Source organism: Polypterus senegalus, chromosome 3, assembly GCF_016835505.1.
Source record: "Polypterus senegalus isolate Bchr_013 chromosome 3, ASM1683550v1, whole genome shotgun sequence".
Lineage (NCBI taxonomy): Eukaryota > Metazoa > Chordata > Cladistia > Polypteriformes > Polypteridae > Polypterus > Polypterus senegalus.
In genome coordinates this window covers 110,688,668-110,710,052 of record NC_053156.1, presented here as the reverse complement: position 1 = coordinate 110,710,052, position 21,385 = coordinate 110,688,668, and the positions used below count along the sequence as shown (strand labels likewise).

The 21,385-nt window shown below is 40.0% G+C and overlaps 1 protein-coding gene across 2 annotated transcripts in view; it reads left to right on the top strand.

Moving 5' to 3' along the window:
• The window catches only part of akap12b (A kinase (PRKA) anchor protein 12b), a 159,980-nt gene extending 138,848 nt beyond the window's left edge, over positions 1-21,132 (top strand). For both annotated transcript variants that reach the window (XM_039747810.1, XM_039747811.1), the window contains 2 exons: positions 3,032-8,930; positions 19,358-21,132. In XM_039747810.1, the coding sequence (XP_039603744.1) occupies positions 3,032-8,919 (5,888 nt within the window). In that variant the 3' untranslated portion in view covers positions 8,920-8,930; positions 19,358-21,132. The remainder of the gene's footprint in view (positions 1-3,031; positions 8,931-19,357) is intronic.
• The last annotated feature ends 253 nt before the right edge of the window (positions 21,133-21,385 follow it).

The window sequence follows — 21,385 nt, the reverse complement described above, 5'->3', positions numbered from 1 at the left end:
TTGCATAAATTTCATCCACAATGAGACTTTGGTTATAGAATTGAGATTCTGACTAAAGCAATGTCCCGCAAATCAGACAAACAAATGTAAACGTAACCGTAACTTGGCCTGCTTGTCTTGATTGTTTGAGGCAATGATACAAGTCAGACTCCTTTTGACACTTCACGCCATCTTGACTTGCAAAACATACTCATTATCTGTGTTTACTGTTCAGATTATGTTCCAAACTTCTTAGTTCTACCATAGTGGAAGATGAATGCCTGAGTTTGTTTCAGCGTTTTAGATAAAGTAATATAATGCACACTGTTGTGGCTATGAAAGTGTCACTTCATCAAAAGAAGAACATATTTAGTAGGAGGTTACTAGTCAGCACAAGAAGATTGCTAGTTGTTTTTCATTTTCAAAGGGTTTCATTAAATAAGGAAGGTTTTATTTAACACATTTTGTGTTTAATAAATAATTTCGAAGTTTGAACACATTAGGTTTTTTGTGTTTTTGGAACTAGCTGTTTAATTTTGGCCATTTATGAGCTCAGAATTGAATTTTAGGAATGCCAGTACCTTGCAACCCAATGAAGGACCATTTTCTTGGTTTGTGGAACAGAATAACATGTTTCAGCTGTGCTAACACAATTACAAAATTTTCTCAAAGAACCAACTAGAATTTAAACACGAGTAATTAAGAATGAGCTAAGAGAACATACCATTAAGACATTGGAATAATGGCTGCTGAAAATAGGGCTTTGCAGTCATTTGTGATTTTATTTATATAATTTAGTAAAGTTTGTCAGTATTTGGAGTCATTTTGCTTACTGAAACATAAGCAGTACTATTGCTCAGAACTCGCTGGCAAAGAATAAAATGAGAGTGAGACCACCAGAGAGACCACGTTAAAGAGAGCTTGTGGGCCTGTAACTGTTTTATGAAGCTAAGTGGCTGAGTTACAACAGGCTCTAGGTTACTATTTAGGAATGTGAAGACTTATCAAAAAGAAAGTCAAAAGTAACGATATTGTTGATGTACTTTATGTTCAGTAGAAGTTTTTGTGAACTTCTCAAGGAAAATGCATGTTGCAATAATTATTATTGGGTATTAACATTTTTTTCAGAAAATTATGTACAAATCTGTAATATTTTGCTTTAGGAAGTTCACATGTCTCACAAAAAGGGATAGTGGAATTGAGAATAACACAATGCATAGAACTAATCACACAAGACACCAAAACCTGTCTAACTCGGAGGAGACCTAGCTACACTATCTGAACATTGCACATACACTTTTCCTCATCTTCCATCACACTTTTGTCCAGCTAAACCTTCATCTGTATCAGTGAGTCATTATATCTTTTCAAAGACCATTGACTTCCCTGCAGTTTCCATTTTTATGGTCATTTGATAAGGTTCTTGGTCCTTACAAATTTTAGGTCTACTGTCCTTTGATAAAGTGTGCATAATATGTTTTCTGCTAGTATCATTAACTAAAAGAGCAGCTTGGCTAGGTTATTCATTTACAGCTGAACTGTTTTAGTCACCTACACCTAACTGTAACATCAGCAGGAGTTTGTGGTTGATATCTCCCTTGAGTATGCAGTGCAGAAAATTAAAGCCCCATCACACTTGCTCTTGAACCAGGTGATAATGCACCTTTTCTTCACCCAGGTACTAACCTGGGTACATGATCATTATCACAATTCATTTTAGAAAAGCAATTTCAAGAAGAAACTCTTTACACAAATTTCAAAAGTAATATAATTAGAATGTGAATATTCTAAGGTATTCTAAGTTAACATAAATTGGGTTTAAATAGAACACTGACTTTGGTGTTATCAATTTGCTTTTCAGTAGGCTCTTTCCACTGAGCTGCAAGCAATTACGGCGGGGAAGATAAGTATTGAAAGTGCCAAACGTTTTTCTCAGTAAATATATTTCTTACGGGGCTATTGACATGAAATTTACACCAGATGTTAACAACAACCCAAGTAATCCACACATACAAAGAAATCAAAACAAATAAGTCCATAAATTAAGTTGTGTGTAATATAGCGCATTGAATCATTATAAATAAAAACAGTGATAAAAGAATTGTTTGCATATGTTAGACTCTTGTGTCATGTGATTTTCTGATTCAAATGAACTCCACGTTCTGAAAATATACTGCAGTTTACATTAAGATTAAATCACTTCATGAAGTTACTTTCTTTCAGCCTGAAATGATGGTTTTGCAGGGCACATAATTAAAAGGCTGCAGAGGAGCTGCAAATCTCTAAACCGTGCTGCCCTAGCCGTCTACGCAGGGACCAATGACAAAAGACAGTTTTGTCAATATACAGTAATCTACAACTCTTAACAAGGTCACTTCCAAGACCCTAAATATTTGATATAGAGGAGATAGCAGCCTTGTAGTGCCCCCCCTTCAGTGTAGTAATGTTAGTTTGTCTTAATGATCCACAGTTATTTCCATGCACTATTAGCAGAAGTCTTGCATTTCCATTCAAAATGTATTCCCCAGTTTCATAGTGAACAATGATCGGTGTTTATTCATATCCCAGAAGCTACTTGTGCCAGAAAAATGACACAATAACAAAATACTTCTGTATGACACTATATATACAGTATTTAAAAAAAAAACTACTGACCACCTTAGGTTATATCTGTACTGCAATTTAATCTCTATCGAGAGAAAGAGTTTCTATTGTAGTACAATATAACTGAAAAGTAAATCACTACAATATATTTTCAGTATACCCCACAGCACTAAAATTATTTCAATTAAGGAAAGATTCTGCAGGCCTTTGACATCACTTAAATGTGTAGTGGAAGAAAAATGATACAACGGAGTAATATATTTTGTGTTAGCTTGTCATTTAAACAGTTGTCTTCCTTAGAAATGTATTAGCTTTTACTTGGCTTAGATAAGTAATATTCTTGTCATTCAGACATATATACTGTAGCTGTTTCTAGACAAACACCACCAAATATAGAATCTGTCAAGTCTAAACTAATAATCAATATCTTTATTTGCCTTCATTACAGTTGGTCAAGGTGACCCTGCTGCAGTTGCACAGAAAGAAGAAGCAGTGGAGAAAATGGAAACTGTGCAGGAGGAAGATACTCCTCACATAAATGGAGAAAAGTTAATGGAAGATACTTCACCATCTGCAAGTGAAGGTTCGCCAGTGGATGAAAAACTTGGAGAGGAGGAAAAGGCAGCAGAACAACAAACCACTGAAGTGGGATTTAAAAAGGTCTTTAAATTTGTGGGCTTTAAGTTTACACTGAAGAAAGATAAGAATGAGAAGCCTGATCCAGTTCAGTTGTTGACTGTTAAAAAAGAAGATGAGGATGCCAGCAGCTCAGAAACAGAGAAGGAATCTGAGGCACCTGTTGCAGAACCAGAAAAAAGTGAAAAACCCAGTACAATACCAGAAGAAGTTCTTGAAGAAACAAAGACAGAAACTGATACCACTACTGAAGTCCCAGCTGAAAAAGTTAATGGAGAAGCCAGCGAAAGCCCAGTTGAAGCAGGAGACAGTCCAGAAATAAGTAAAGAACCAGAAAAGTCAGATGAATCTCCAACTAGTCCAGTTCTTCAAGAGACACAATCTCCCCTTAAAAGGTTTTTCACCCAAGGACTATTTTCAACTTTAAGAAAAAGAACAAGTTTTAAAAAGTCAAAAGAAGAAGATCAGCCTGTTAAGCTTGAAGAGGAAAAGAAAGAAAATGATGAAAAAAAATCCCCTGTAGTAGAATGCGAAAGTCCAGAAGAAACTAGTGCAGAAAAGTTGAGTGAACAGGTGCAAGACACAGAAGCATCGGTGGAAGGAGATGTTAAGGAAATTAGAGAAGTTATTTCAGATGAACCAAAAGTTGTAGTTCCGGAGCACCAAATTTTAGAGGATAATGCTGATCTGAAAGTTGCACTTGAAGTGGAAGAGAAAATAGAAGACCTAAGTGCTGATTCAAGAGAAACCACAGTTGATCTTGTTGTAGAGGAAAAAGCTGAAGAAGAAGCAAAAATTGAAGCAGAGGCAAAAACTGAAGTAGAAGCTTCAGAATCTGAAAGTGAAAAAACTGTGAAAGAGGAGATTCAGTCTGAAAAACCTATGGACAAAACCGAACCTGAACCAGAGTTGACACAAGATGCATTAGATGAGAAGCTTGTTCTGGAGGAGTCAGGTCTGGAAGACAGTACCGAAATCAAACAGCAAGTTGTAACTGCCGAACACAATCTGTTAAACTCTCAGGAAAAAGCCAAACTTCAGGGTAGTCCCCTGAAAAAGCTTTTTACAGGTACTGGTCTTAAAAAACTATCAGGAAAAAAGCAGAAAACTAAAAAAGAAGAAGAGGGGAAGGTTGCACATTCATCTGAAAATGATTTTGATCAGCTGCAATCATCTGCAGAATCAGCTGAGGGTCAGAAAGTGGATAGCTTGCCATCATCCCCGGAAGAATGTACAGAACAAGTTGTGGCTGAAGCTGTTGTAACAGAGGCGACTGGAACTGAAGGAGATGGAGAAGGTGCTACTTCTGATGGAGAGAGAAAGAAGGATGGCATCACTCCATGGGCTTCTTTCAAAAAACTAGTCACACCAAAAAAGCGTGTAAAAAGACCTTCTGAGAGTGACAAAGAAGATGAGCCAAATGAAAAGGTAAAAGGTGGAACTTTGTCTTCAACAGACAGTTCTGGATCTGCTGAAAAAAATGAAGAGCCTAAAGCAAGTGAGGAGGAACAGAAGCTGGAGCGAAGCACAGAAGAACCCAAAAAGAAAGTTGACACCTCAGTTTCTTGGGAAGCTCTTATTTGTGTTGGTTCATCTAAAAAGAGAGGCAGGAAAACATCAGATTCGGATGAGGAGTCACCAAAAATAGCAGAGGAAACTCAAAAGACAGAGGAATCTGTAAAGGGTAAGGATACAATTGCAGAATCTCCTATAACAAGCTCCCATGAAGCAGATAATGAAGCAGGTGGATCATCTCCAGAACAAGGTGGAAGTCCTTCTGACGGGGAAGGGGTGTCTACATGGGAATCTTTTAAAAGACTGGTAACACCAAGAAGAAAAGCCAAGTTAGAAGATAAGCCAGAAGAGGCTGCAGTAAATTCCACACATGAGCAAATTCCTTCCGATAGTGAAATTGCAAAAGAGGAGTCTTCATTTTCATTAAAGAAATTAATACCAGGGCGCAGGAAGAAAAAATCTGATGGTAAACCTGAACCAGGTCTAGGAGAGGAAGCACACAAAATCCCAGGAGAATCAGAAAACGGAGAAGACTCTGATACCCCAGCAGTAGTCCCATTATCAGAGTATGATGCCACAGAGACAGAGCAAGTTGAGCTAGTGAAGGACACCGCTATGAAAGAAGTAAAACATGAGACTGATCTGGTAAATGATGTTGTAATCCCGCAAGTTCAGGAAGCAGCCATGGAAATGGAACTTAAGGTGATAGTGGAGAAAGCAAGTGAAAATACAGCAATAGATGGAGATACTGCTGAACTTCCTGAGAGGAATATATTGGATGTTGATGAAAGATCACCATCGTGGATATCAGCTAAAGTTACGGAACTGGTAGTTGAGCAAAAAGCCGAGAATTTAAGCAGACGCCAACAGCTAAGTGATATAGCTGAAGAAGAATCTGCTGTGATCACTAAAACACCAGTAGAGATGTCAAAGCAGAATAATCAAGAAGACACCATTGCTGATGATATAGTTGAGTTGACATCGGAAGCAGTTACTGCATTAGATCAAGCACCTGAAGAAATAATTGCAGAAGAGACTGAAATGGTGTCAGCAGTGTCCCAGCTAAGCGAGTCATCTGCAACATCAGGCAATGTAACCCCTGTTCCAGAAATAAATGTTTGTGAAGTGAAACAAACAGATGAGATATTGCAGGAAGCTGCTGAAAAGATTAAACTGACTTCTGTTGTACTCTCAGTCACAGAGACTGCTCCTTTAGAAGAAACAGCTGTGGTTGTAACTTCAACACAACTTGTGGAATCAGCAGTTGAAAGTGATACAACTCAAGAATTGATGCACAGAGAAGCAAAGGCAGTTTCGTGGTCAACTGATCTGTCCACGGATGACCTTGAAGTGTCTGAAACACGGTTTGCAAAAACCACAGTTGAAGTAATTACTGTGGTAATGGAAGCAGTTTCTTCAGAGGTAGCTGCTGAAGAAAGAATAGAGACAGAAGTAGTCGATAAATCAATCCAGACAACAGAAAATTCTGAAATATTAGTGGGAATGCAAGGAAAAACAGAAGAAAAAACTAATATTTGTGAACTGAAAGAAGAAGTAATTGAGACTTTTGAACCTACACTCAAGGATGATGTTATTGCAGAGATGCTACAAGCCCCAGTAATTGAGGAACGAACTGAAGCACAGTCCACAGTGAAGAAAGAAGAATTTGTACAATCCTCAAAATGTTTGTCAGAAGAAACCTCTACTCTGTTGAAGCCAGAAGAAATTCCTGAAGAGAAGAAAGAAGAGGGAATATCTGAAAAGATTTTAGAAGAAGAGGTAGTGCAAAAGAGTGAGTTCATTGAAGTGCAGACAGAGAGTGTAGTTTCTTTGGGAGATGTAATCACAGACACTCCAAATGTAGAAGAAGAAGGCCCTGCTGTGTCAGCTGTTGAAGATGTTGTCTGTACCCATCATATAACTGTTAGTGAAACCTCACCAACAGAAGAAAGGGTGCAGGAACTTGTGGAAGTCAGAGAGGTTGCAGATACTTGCCAGGCCCCAGTTGAAGAAGTTATCCAGTCTGTACCACAGGAAGAAACTACCTTAATTAATGAAGTTGAAGTGCTGGAAAGCTTGGAGACACAGGAAACTGTGTTTCCTGTAACTGTAGCTGAGGTAGAAGAACAGGTTGTGAAAGAAACTGCTAATGATATTGAACCACTATTAGAAACATTACAGTCTGAAGTGATAGCGATAACAGCTGAAGAAGTTGTCTCAACTGCACTAGTAAATGCCTATGCTGAGCAGATGAAACATGAAATTGTCCCACCATGCAAAGATGAACACGAAGTCTCTGAAACCACAGCTGTAGTAGTAGGACCAGAAGTTGAAGCTGCAACAGACATTGTACTTGAAGAAGTAGTTCAAAAAGAGATGGGAGAAGATGCTGTGATCATGACAGATACAGCACCAGTCTGCTCTAAAGAAATATTGGATGAGAAGCAAGAGGAAATAGAAGCAGCCACAGTGTCTACAGCTCCAACAGAGCTACAGGAGTGTAATATACAGACATTAGCAATTGAGAAACAGAGTAAAATCATAGCTGAAAATATAATTCAGAATGTTGTTGAAAGTTTTACAGAAAGAGTGACCGAATGTTATGAAAAGAAAGATTGTACTGAATCGGAGGCAAAGCCTGAACTGGAAGGTACCGATGGACCTGAACAAGTCACAGAAAGCATGGACAGCTTAGTAGTGATAAAGCTTGGGTCTGATGTCCATCAAGAAGAACCTGTCCATGTTGAAAGTAAAAGTGAAGAGCCATTTGTCATAGTTAAACCGACAGGTGAATCTGAGATGGAGGAAGAAATTCATGTTAGCACAGAAAATCAAGAAACACTAATTGAGATGGCAGAGCACAGACATTTGACAAGCCCTGAAGATACAGTCAAAGAAAGCGAACCTGATGCAGCAGGAATTTCAAGTGAAATAAAAGATGACGTTGAAGTGAAAGTCCAAGAGGAAGTGGAGGTGGATCCAAGCAAAAATGTGATTCAGGAAGCTGATGAAAGCTGCAACCAAAATGCTGAAGCAGACACAGTTTGTGAAGGTGAAGTAGAAGAAGTCATTGGTGAAACAAAAGATAACAAAATTGTGCAGTTAGAAGATTCTGAAACTCAGGGAGCCATGGAGCAAGAAGACAGCAAAGAATTTGTAAACAAACCTGAGAGCTACTCTGGGGACCAAGAACAAGTTCATGATGATATAGATGATAGTCTTGTTCATTTATCTGAGGAAGTACAGCCACAGGAAATGGATAAGCCTGAGATGGATGTGTGTCATAGAGCAGTGGAAATTAATGAAGAAGTTAAAGGAGTTCCTGTTGAAAATCAAGAAGAATTGCAATGTGAAAGGTTAGTGGAAGAGGGCGACAAGGGTAACAATGTAGTTAGTCAGTCAACAAGCCATGATGAAGTATCAGATGGTGTTCAGTCCCAGCATGAAACCATAACACAAACTGAAAGTGAGGTAAAATTTACACCAGCGGAAACTGTTGCATTACTAGATACAGTTGATAAGGAAATAATCTCAAAAGATGTAGAGAGTCAAGAATTGATGGTACAAGAAGGAGAAAGTGAGCCGTATGCAGAAGAGATTGTGAATGATAAGACAAAAGAGAAAGAAGATACAGAAAGACTTGAACATCAAGTAGAGGGTGACCAGGAGCCAGAAACAGTGGAATGTGTAGCTGCTGATGAACCACATGTTGTTGCACAGGAGAAGGATAGTCATGAGTTGACCCTCGAAAGTGAAATCGAAAAGGATACCCCAGTAGATGTTCCGAAGAGTGAAATCTTGGCTTCAGAAGAGCTTTCAGAATTGAAGGAAAAAGATCAGCAGTTGATTACAGATCCAGAGAAAACATGTAGTGATGATGTTCACGATGTGACGGAATCTCAGACAACAGCAGGAACAGAAAAGAATCAGACGGAAAAGGAGGAGGAAAAAGGTAGAGAGCAAACATCAGAAGCAAAAGGTGTACTAATTCAGACACAAGAAGCAGAAAGTACACAGAGTAATGAAGCTCTACCACAAGTCACAGTAGGAAAAGAATCTGAGGTGGAGAGAATCCAGGAAGCTAAAGAAGAGGAGGAGAAAGATTTGGCAAAATCAGAACCCAGTTCGGATGCAGTGGCTGAGCACCATTGTCAAAATGCTGTACAACAGATAGTGACATCATGAAATCAGAAAAGGTACGCCACTGTTATGGTTTGGATTCTCCTAGATGTTTACTAGAATTTAAATACAGTATACTACATTGTATATTGGTTGCATTGCAATGATTTCAAATTTGGAAAAGGTTAGGTTCCTCGATCCCCACATAAGCATGAATTCACTTATACATGGAGTCACTTTACGGAAACTAAGGCTCCACAAAATCACATTTAGTATATTGTACAAAGTTAACTAAAATAGCTAACAGAACTCTTTTACTGCCACAAAATATCAGTGTCACCCCTATGTAAGATAGCTTCATGGCCCTGTCTTCTTCCAAAGTCCACAAGAAGAGCATCAAAAGTGAAAAGTCTTTTGTTGTGCAAGCATCATCATGTGAAATACAAATGAAGATTTTGTATTCTGCCCCATTTGATATTTTATTTAAATTGTAAAGCTCAGGTACAGACCATAATAAAATAATTTATGATTTCTGTACAGTTAGTTTGCACAAAGTGTGTAGTGTAAACATGTTAAATGCATGAATTGTGGAACAAGGTCAGCCAGCCAATATGGCAGAGCACAGTCTCTATACAAACATCCATCATGCCACAGGTTGTCAACGAAAACTGCATTACTTGCAAAGCTGTTTATGAGGTATGATATCAAACTCACATCAGGATTGTCCTGATTAGCCATACAGCTTGATTCTCAATAGGATTAAACATAACATCTGCAATCTCGACCACAAAGTTAAGCAACCTACTGGCTGAGCTGAAGAAAAGCTTCTGTTAGCCAGGCCAGGCACGCAGCATTGCTGTACTACTCAGCTCTGACTTGTAGCAAAGGATATTAGGCGGTTGCTCCTTTTCTTACATGTAAGAAAGAGCTTGTGTTGAGTAGACTCACTTTTCAGGCAAATAATGTGAAATGAAAGTGGATGGTTGGTTTTGGGGGTTTGTCAGGTATGAATAAATTAGCCTGCAGTTTCTGTTAGTATCTGGAGTTCTTGTAATAAAATCTTACATCACAAGAGCATCACACGTATGTGTGTTGGCATAGAATTTTTAAAAATGAAAAAATCTGTCAAGCAGTGGTACTGTCAAGGAACGGAACTGTTAAAGAGGCTTTGAATATTTAATGTTTAGTATATCATATATATAGTTGGCCATGGTCAAAAATAAAACTTGTAATTAAGAACTGCAATCCACTGCATAAAAAAGTGTCAGGTCAGTGTAAAGATAATGGAAAATTAGGTCAGTGTAAAGATAATGGAAAATTAGACTCACAGTGATTCTATAAAACGTTATTTGTGTTCAAATTTGTAATCTGTCAGCCATCTTCATTCTTATTTAATTGTTTAATCAGATTTAGGGTTAGGTGGGAGCTGGAGCCTTTCCTGACAGTACAGGGTGCAAGGCAGGACAAAGCCCTGAATAGAGAGCTAGACACAGTTCCCACTCACACACACACACAGAAGAATTCCCACACAGACAGAGGGAGAATGTGCCAAAGCCACATAAACAACAACTGGGCACAACTGAACCCTTGATTTGTACAACAGCACTAACCACTGTGTCACCCAAGTGCCACTCGGACTGCGTTTTCATTTAAAAACACAAACTTTGTTTCGTTGACACTATCCCAGCATTTTTAACCTCCACAAAAAGAGACAGAGAGTGCCGTATGCTTCTGAAAATGGCAGGTTGACATTACAATGTGGATGGCTGAAAATGTGGATTTTTAAAAATGCAGACTCTAATCCCGCTCTGATTTGCTCTCATTATGTAGCCCTCTTCTGATTGGATCCCGCTCATTACAATGTCTCATTCCCTGATTGATTCCCCTTCACAGAATAAACCATATTCCAACATAGTGGACATAGAGAAGCTGCTTTCCTTGGGGCTTGTTGTGTTGCTTACCTGTATGTCTCCATATTGTGTCTTGTACAGTTTAAATGCTTCTTACGCGCACAAAAGGCAAATCATTTACTGGTCACTACAGTTTTGTGTGATGAATCCCATGGCTGGAGGCATTACCATCCCTACAAGTATTTTTCCAACGATGTGTATGTGCCCAGTGTTGGCAAACATGTACGTCATGTGTGTTTTTGGTCATGTTAGAAGGGACGGACATACTTTCTTAAACAATATGAAAATGCTGCTTTGGATGGAGATAGCGTGAGCATAGCCTTATTAGTGCTTTTACAATGGGAGCTACCACACGGTGCTTCATACAGAAGTCAACAAAGTCACAGCTTAAATGGCATTATTGAATGCAACAGATTTGTATGGAGAAACATTTACACTGCCTGTATATTCATTGATAGTGAATGAAAATTCTGTAGACACAGCTTTTAGATTTGGTAAGGAAAATTTGGAAGAGTTTACATGTGGGTGTATGTTCCTTGAAACCCTGATGCAGGCAGCCTAGTCAGATTTTGATTGGTCCATGTAAAAGGTCATAGGTTGAGCCCTGGTTTGGACAATCCAAGAACAGTTTTGTTTAATATGTAGAATACTTACAATGTGGTCCAGTAAAGTAAAGCTTATGTAAATCATCCAGTAGTGATGACATGGAAGACGACCACAGATGTTAAAATGGAAAATCATACATATATGCAGTGTTCTCTGACCAGAAAAAAAAACTAAAGTGCCATACCAATGTATCTGGCAGCATGGCTTCTATTAGACCAGGAACTCCCATGTGCCTTTTTCAAGGAGGCTTTTTTCATGATAGAGTGTGCTGTGGAGAAATTTACTTACAAAAGCTTGATCAGTGGTAGAAGAGTATAAACACAATAGAATGTCTGTTCAGTAAACTGTCACTTTATTAGCCGTATTCAAATCAAGACAATTCTCCTGCCTTGTGATAATGGCAGATGTCGCCTTCCAAACCTGTGTGTCACCATTACACTGCCATAATGGGTTAGCGGAATGAGGTAGGAGGTGAAACTCAAACATGAACTTGCTTAAATGTGCCCAGATTTACACTGCGGACCTTATGGGTAGCCGGAATAGAGATTTGGTTGAGATGAGGTCAATACGGCAATAAATACATTTAAAGAGGTGTTGCCTTTCCTTCTCCAAATATCAGTTTGACATCAATACATTTTAAATGCTTGCTTTTTACACATGAACACAGATGTATATGCTAGCAGTTGTTTAGGTAGTATGGTGGTGCTGTGATTAGTTCTCAGCCAGGGTGTTGTCACCATAGGGGTTTGAGTATTTTCCTAGTTTTGACAGCAGAGGTTTTCTTTGTGTCCCTAGGAGCTCACACCTTGGATATTCAGTGTGTTGGCCTGATATGAGTGATACATGTATGCTTGAGTGTGTTCTCTGCTGGACTGAGTTCTGTCTTGGGGTTGTTCCTTCCTTCTGCTTTGTCCTCCTGGGATCGGCTCTTCCCAGTTAGTCTTGAATTTGATTAAGAAAATTGAAAAAAAATTTAAATACAGCCAAATGTTTGTAATGCCAATCATTGAAAAGCATTTCAGTGCTAAATTCCTTGATTATTACAAGATATGCAACAGGTTATATGTTAAAGCTGTCAAGAGTTTCAATTTGCGCCCTAACAATGCTATATTATTGTCTCAGTTATCTCCACATTATCCGCTATAACTCCGACACATAGTAAACAAACGTTAGAAGAAACCGTGGACAGTCAAGCAGCATAATAATAAAAAAAAATGGTCCATGTTGTTTGGAACAGGGCAAATTTAAGACTTCTATACAGAATGTATAGTGTTAGCACCTCAATAACATTACCAGAGTAGAGGCAAGTGCCTCTTTTATCACCAAGCTGACACCCTGCTTCAGTTATGTTTGTAGTCCTCTAAAACTTTCCAGAAAGGAGGACTGGATGGGGTGTGTGTAAAATCTTGGGCTGTCTGCTAGGAAAAATCACCAGTATGAGAGGGCAAAACTGGCATACAAATAGAGACCCAGGAAGAATATGCAAACTCTGGCAGTATTCAGGCAGTGACTGGACTGGTGTTTGAGTCCAGGACTCTGGAAGCACGAAACAGTAGCACTAATCACTGCACCACCCTCATCTGCAGTAAAATTGATCATATTGGCCAAACTTACATTGCTGATTGAACAAAAGAAAAGGGTCAGAGTGAAAGGCAGCATTGCTACATTGTCCATATCTTTCATTACACACATTAACAAAGACTGGCAACCATCGGATTGGCACCCATCAGTTATGTAATTAGACTTCTACCGGTGCTGATTAATGAATAATTGCTCAATGCCAAAATGCCTTGAAAGAAAAAGGCCATTTAAAAGCTGATTAAATAAGAGACGGTCTCCTGGCCCATTCATGAAAAATCAGGATCATCAGTGAATATTTTCTTTATGGAGCCATGAGTCTCTTTCAAAATAACTGGCAGCAGGCAAAAAGAGCTGCAGTTGATATTATGGAGAATGTCTGCATCAGAAATTGATTGCTTGACATTAAATGTAATAAATCAGTCCTGCTAACTTTTCTTTAGTCAGTGGGCGTGCATCTAAGAGCAGACGTTTTATTTATTTATTTAAAAGATTTTGAGGCCATTGATTAGAAATAAAAAGCAGATTTGTCAAAGACTGTTTTCGCAAGGGAATTGTACTGATTATTAAACCAAAAAAAAAAAAAGGCTTGGATCAGAACAAGAAGCAGCCGTGTCTGGAGAGTACAAACAATGCGATTTAAAGAATATTGCAAAAGAAACAGTAGGATCAAAGAAATTCACGTGGGTTTGGTTTGGCTTTTGCTCAGCACTGAGAACATAACCTGAAAGCTGTCTTCATGTTGCTTGCCAATAGGCCATACATCTGTATATATCAAGAACGAGCGAGCGTGAGGGCTGGTCCAGCTGAGAAGAATGAAACTCCATTGCATCTGATCCAACACAGCTGTTTCCTGCAGCAACCCACACCACGACTATAGGATGTTTAAAATATGCACATAATTCATACGTGAAACTGCAACAGATGTACGCATTGGGATAAATATTGTTTTATATTTAAGTTATTAATGACAGTTTTTTTTTTCAGTAAAATTTGGATAGGAAAAAAGGCAGAAGTTCACATTGGCAGATTTTTCTCTGCAATGCGTTTTCTGAATCTAGTGTTCGTCTGAAATACTTACTGCATTGTGATCGATACTTTCAAGTGGAGAAGCACAGCGGTGCTGCTGTATCACAGCTTTAAATTCTGGCCCAGTCACTGTCTACCAGGTGGAGGCCTGCCATGTGTCAGATTTTCCAAGACAAGACCTTTGAGTGGGAACATTGAGCTCAGAAAATTAATGAACTTTGGCCCAATTAGTTTTGGCTCAAAAACCTCACTCTTTCATCTAGCCTCTAATCAAAGCAGTGCCTCATATAAATTGGATATTTCTTCTAAAGATGGTCACATAATTGTCGAAAACATCCACCTTTATTTGATATCGTTCTTTTTAGAGAGTATCATCACAAGGCACTTTACAAAGCATAACACTTGATAAACCAGCCTACCATTCATAACAATTTAACTAGTTGCATTCTGTACAGTGCCCCTTGTCGCACTATAGCTTAGACCATGGCTGTCGAACACCGGTCCTTCAGGGCTACAGTGGCTGCAGGTTTCCATTCTAACCATCTTCTTCATTAGTTGTTTGCTTCTAATTAACTTCTTTTGCTGTAGTTTTAATTACCGTATTTACTCGTGTACCACACGCCCTCGTGTAAGACATGCACCCAAATTTTTACAAAGAAAATCGCAAAAATCATTTTGCCCCGTGTACAACGTGCGTTGTGATTGTATAGGAAGCGTTTAGAGAGAGAGAGTGCGAGCGAGAAAGAGCGTGAGAGCAAGCGAGAGAGAGTGTGAGCAAGCGAGCGAGAAAGAGTGTGAGTGTGCGAGCGAGAGAGAGAGAGAGAGCGCACGAGTGCGCGAGCCAGAGAGCGAGTGAGTCCAAGCAGAAGAAGTAAACATTACAGAATGTCATTTCCTCATGTATGACGTGCACCTGATTTTCTAATGCTAATTTTCGGAAAAAAAATGTGCGTGTGGTACACGCGTAAATACAGTAACTTGACTCAGGCCCCCTGTGGTGGGCTGGCACCCTGCCCAGGGTTTGTTTCCTGCCTTGCGCCTTGTGTTGGCCCCGTGACCCTATAGTTAGGATATAGCGGGTTGGATAATGGATGGATGGACTCAGGCCACCTTAGATGGTACTTTTTTCTTAATTAGCAGCCAAACAATAAAGAGATGCAAAACAAGCCGGCACATGACCAGCTTCGCCTGTGCCCATCACACAGTATCTGAAAATAATAAAAGGTGATGGTCTCGAGGTTGAAGGTTGAACTCTCAGGTCACCAAAACATTTTGACGGTGTTCTTAGAAAAAACAGAAAAATCAACAGTTTTGGAAATGTCTGCTGTGGCAGAATGAGAGCAGCAACAAGCCATGGAATTAACTAACTAACAGCAAAAATCGGCTTCTAATTAAGAGATTGGCTGGAGCTTGAAATCCCAGTTTAGGTGGTGATCTGTTGGCTCGTTTCACATCTCATTTCTGTTTGGCTGCCATTTAATGAAGAAAGGAATCAATTCAGAGGAACTGAATCCTTAAAAACAAGGCTATTAAAATGAAAGGAAAAGAAGTTAATTAGCAGTGAAAACTGATCACTGATTAGGAAAAGGGTTAGAATGAAAACCTGCAGCCACTGCGGCCCTCCAGGCCTGGAGTTCGACACCCCTGACTCACATCTAACATCTGTTGATGATTTACCCAAAATGTCAAACTATGGACACACCACAAAGGTACGGTGACTTCTTGTATATTGAAAACATTAAAGAAAATGAATAATAGTACAGTAGAACCCTGATAATATGAGGTAATGAAGGCAGGTCAAACGCAGATAAGATGGATAGCCACTGCCATTTCGAATGAAAAATTATGGATATAAAAGATTTGCCACTTTATATGGTACAGTATTGTTTTAAGCTTTTATTGGGTGTTAGTTCAACACAAAAAAAAACATTTGATCCTCCAAGTTGTACTGTGACGTGGGGGTTTTAGAAAGCATGAAAGTGCACAGCAATAATCTGTGAAGGCCCAAACACAAGAGACCTCTCAAATGTGCGTTATAGATGGTTTGTAGGCTCAGCATTCGGCAGCACCCTGACTGGCTTTGCTCCCATGCTGTGGTGCCATCAGAAGTCTAATGTTTGGCTTTTCTCTCACTTCCCAAAGATATTTTAGTGTGTTTAATTGATGACCCAATGCTAGGCTTGCTAGTGTAAGTGTGGTGGTCCCCAAGATGGTAAGGTGATTCTTACCTTCTGCCTGCTTCAGCCATAACCTTGTAATGAAGAGAATGAGTTAAGATAAAGGATGTATGCTAAGTGCTAAGATAACTCAAATCCATCTGCTGTAGTGTTTGTGATGAATTCCAAGGTAGTGCATGTCAGGACGTAAAACATTTCAAGAATGGTAGAAATTGTAGCTCAGAACAATCTCATTTACCTTTCCGTAGAAATATTTTAATAGTGACTGGTAGTACAGCCAAGGCAGAGGTAACCTGCTGGTATTTGTCATAATCTGCCAGTGTTTGGTGCCTTCCTACTGTGGTCTGTCCTGCTGGGCCACTGCTGTATTATAAAACTAACGCAGATTGTGGTGGTGTTGCCCGGACTGAGTCTTTGGGATGTGGAGGTGGCCTACAAACTTAACATGTCATGACTTTCAGCTCTAGTAACCATGAAATATGAAGAAGCCTCACCGTGTATGACAGCCTTTGCGTCAGCCCTGCTCTGGGCTCTCCCTGCAGTGTAATAAAAATGACTGGCCGCTTGTTTCGCATTCTCCATAAATGGAAATTATCCAGGAGCTAATGAGTCAGCATTTCTGCACACTGTTCCTCAGGGCCGAGAAGATCAGCAGAGTAAAGTCAGAATAAAAACTCAAATGGAAATAAATCTTAGTAGCAGACTGTAGCCTTTCAGCTGTGAAGTGTATGGACAGGCTGCTTATCATCTACCGTTACTAGCGTCTTATTATCCCTGAATACACACTGAAAACCTGATATTTTAAGTTGAAAAGTATTCCGTGTGATTAGCTTGCAACAGACTTTTATAGGAAAGGTAGGTATTATATATGGTAGGCATTTAATATGTTAGCTATTTTGTAAAAGTGTGCTTTCATGAGTCAAATGACCTGGCCCAGAGGATGGTGGGAGATTACCATTAATGTGGCCATTGCCTTGTTTGTTTGAGACCCCTTCCGGTATCAATAGATGCAGTTTATGTTCCTTCAGTCTAAGGTGTCCTAATGCATGACTTGAGTCAGGTCTCCCACGACCTGTCTGCAAGTTCTTAACAAATCACACTTGAAACTTTAAGGTTGATGACTTAATTTCCATAACTAGCTCCCTGTCTTGACTCTGAGTAAGATGCTTAACATGCCTTTTTATCTGATTTAAGGGAATGCATTCTTGGAAATTGTGGTTGTATATGCGAATCGAGTTCACTAAAAATATTAAAACATTTTAAGGTGGATGCCAAAGTCTGTACTACTTTGGCAATGTTTTCATTTAAAAACTGCTTTTAAACAAAAATGATGTGTGTTCACACGCATGTTTTAACATGTCTTTACAAGAGCATCTACGGCCCTAGTAAAACAACAGAAATTGCACATGATGTCGACATTAGCCTGTACTAGGCACATACGCATCAGTGGAAGAATCAGTGAAAGAATGGTAACACTTCCGGCTATGGGATGTATTACTAAACTGTAACAAACAGTAAATTATTTGCTTTTTGCATACGTATGCAGCATTCAAACTGTGCAAAATGCAATTTAGATGCATATTGGTAGGCAAGTGCCACTGAAAGCAACTCTTCTGTATCCACTATGATGGAAAAAAAATGGTTTTCTACCATGAAGAGTGACCAATCAGGGAGTGAAATACTGTAATAAACAGCATCCAATCAGGGAAGGGCTACATAATATCCATCCATCCATCCACCCTCTTCCGCTTATCCGAGGTCGGGTCGCGGGGGCAGCAGCTTGAGCAGAGAAGCCCAGACTTCCCTCTCCCCGGCCACTTCTTCCAGCTCTTCCGGGAGAATCCCAAAGCGTTCCCAGGCCAGCCGGAGACATAGTCCCTCCAGCGTGTCCTGGGTCTTCCCCGGGGCCTCCTCCCGGTTGGACGTGCACGGAACACCTCACCAGGGAGGCGTCCAGGAGGCATCCTGATCAGATACCTGAGCCACCTCATCTGACTCCTCTTGATGCGGAGGAGTAGCGGCTCTACACCAAGCCCCTCCCGGATGACTGAGCTTCTTACCCTATCCTTAAGGGAAAGCCCAGACACCCTGCGGAGGAAACTCATTTCAGCCGCTTGTATTCGCAATCTCGTTACTTGAACTCCTCCACTTGGGGCAGGATCTCGCCCCCAACCCTGAGAGGGCACTCCACCCTTTTCCGGCTGAGGACCATGGTCTCGGATTTGGAGGTGCTGATTCTCATCCCAGCCACTTCACACTCAGCTGCGAACCGATCCAGAGAGAGCTGAAGATCATGGCCTGATGAAGCAAACAGGACAACATCATCTGCAAAAAGCAGTGACCCGATCCTGAGTCCTCCAGACCCCTTCTGTGACAAAGGGCAGCCCTGGCGGAGTCCAACTCTCACTGGAAACGGGCTTGACTTACTGCCAGCAATGCGGACCAAGCTCTGACACCGGTTGTACAGGGACCGAACAGCCCTTATCATGGGGTCCGGTACACCATACACCCGGAGCACCCCCCATAGAATTCCCCGAGGGACACGGTCAAATGCCTTTTCCAAGTCCACAAAACACATCTAGACTGGTTGGGCAAACTCCCATGCACCCTCCAGGACTCTGCTAAGGGTGTAGAGCTGGTCCACTGTTCTGCGACCAGGACGAAAACCACACTGTTCCTCCTGAATCTGAGGTTCGACTATCCGACGGACCCTCCTCTCCAGAACCCCCGAATAGACTTTTCCAGAGAGGCTGAGAAGTGTGATCCCTATGGAGGGGCTACATAATAAGCACAAACAAATCAGTGTGATTAGAGCCTGTGTGTCCAAACTTCAGTGTTGGCACTCGTCTACGCCACAATGACGAGGCTGCATTTTCAGAGATATTCAGCTCTAAAGAGTACTTTCAGGAGTCTCCATTTTCGGATATTGATAACACCAGGGTAGTGTGGATGAAAGATGAAAATGGAGACTAATGTCTGCATTTTTACATGAAAACATAAGTAGTGTGAACATAGCCTTGGTCATGTAACACTGAAGAGCAAAACCCTCAAAGGTTGCCAGCACTCCATGGACCCCTCAGCATGTAAATCAGTGAGAATTCACAGGCTGCTGCTGTTACAGTTTTCATTTTGAATTCACGTCACGCATGCCACCATATCATGAACTAACAAACTTTAACATTTATTCTCTTTTGTCATCCACAGGCATACGAAGCAAGCAGGTTCCAACTGCTTGTGATTAAAAAACCAGAAACTGCAAATGAAAGACTAAGGTCTGAATGCACTGACAATGATCACCGATGGCGTGTGTGTAGACAAGAGGGGCAGAGGAGAACACTACCCATGTACGTGCAGCTTCCTTCCTGACCAAAAAGACAACCCCATGGACATGACTGGGAGCCTTACCCACAATCCTTCACTGCGCAGATCTAACATTGTTTCCAATGCTTTTAGCCAGAAGAGCTTGTATTAAATGTGATGCCTGATGTCGGCTGAGCTTCACATTCAATCCAGCAAGCACCCCAGTCCCATATATGTTAGCAGGGATGGCTGTATGTCACGCTCGCCTTTCTGTGAGAAACCTTCAAAACAGGACGGTCTTTCCATGTATATTGTTTGTATATCCCTTTGTATTTATATTAATTTTGTGCAAATGTGAAAATGTAAAGGTTTTCTTTATCTTTGTCCCTGAACTGTTGTATAGAGTATTCTTGGACTGCCATCATAAAAAAAAATGCGGCACTGCAAGTAAGCAAAAGTCCATGGAAATTGAAGAGCGGTCACCTACTGGTGGGTGGGATGGGGGAGAATAAAGCAGCTTCAAAACTAGAACAGCAGAGGAAGTGACAGCTTTTGCAGTGGCTATCTTGCTTTTGTGTTTTTAAATTATTGTCTTTCTAAATTATTTTCAGGTAATGATCCGTTACTTTCTGCTGGTTGTCGTTACAAACTATGTTGATTTCCAAAAACCGTAGATGTTAGGTAGCTGCTTGCTTTCAAAGTAGTAATAATAGTAGGGAATTATTATTACTAATAATTCTGTACACCAATAATAGGTCTGTATAATGTAATCATTGGCATGCCTCCAGTGATTCATATATATATATTAAATATATATAGTATATACTGTACATGCTCACACAGATATACAGAAGTATATTTATATGCGTGTGTTTGTTTGTGAATGAATGTGACTGTCAAATATATCAAATGAAATCAAACAAAAAGTGGTGCATGGGTGTGTGTGTACACATTTATCTGACATTTGATAAAGCTCAAGCATTTTGGACCAAAGCTGAACTGCATCGGAGTAAAACGTTACATGTCAGTGAAGTCAATTGTTTAAAATTAACTTACAGCCCTATGACTTTTAGGACATATGTTAGATACTGCCTAAGTAGCACAGAGTGGCGCCTCTCCAATTTCTCCAACAGCGCTTCTTGACAGGTCGACTCCTTTGTAGGTTGGTAACTGTGCAAAGTAGTGAAATGGCTCCCCCCAGTGGACTTTCTTGTGAAGTGACAGACTTGCAGTTTAGACTATAGTCAAAATTTGGCTTATTTGCAGCTTGATTGGCAGTCCATTAAGGTCTACATAAACAGCAAGTCCCTAAACTTAAGTTATTGCTAGAATGGCCAGATGAATTTATATGTGTTGTCTGCCAACCTTTTTTTTATTATTATTTTTGTATTTTATTTGAATGAAAATTTTTTAAAATGTGAAGAAGAATCGGTTATACCAAGGTGGCAGCTCCATTCTCTGTTAAGTACCGTATATGGGCATGAGCTAACAAGAGACTCTTAAAACACAATCCACTCCGGAGACTGGTATGCTTGCGTTAGTGTCCTCATGCTTTTTATAACACAAACCTGAATGTGAAGTTGGTAACATTTGTACAAATTGTATACCTATGTACCTTAAGTCATATTGTAATAATAGCTTCTAAAAATAAACTTAACAATACCTGTAGTATAAGCGGACATCATCTCTGTCGTTTGTCAAGCCTCTGGGAAAAAACATGAACATTATGTGGGTCTGCTAATGTTAAGCAACATGGGAACTGTCTGCGAAGAATTACTTGACTGTGGATCAGTCCCTCTCGTGTGACGTCCACTCCCACATTTGTAGCTATGGTTACGCTAAGGTCCGACGTGAGACCCCTCGCTGTTATAAGCTATTTTGCTTTCAGCTTCTTCTAAGCATGATATGTGCTGCTGCCTTTTCATGTATTGA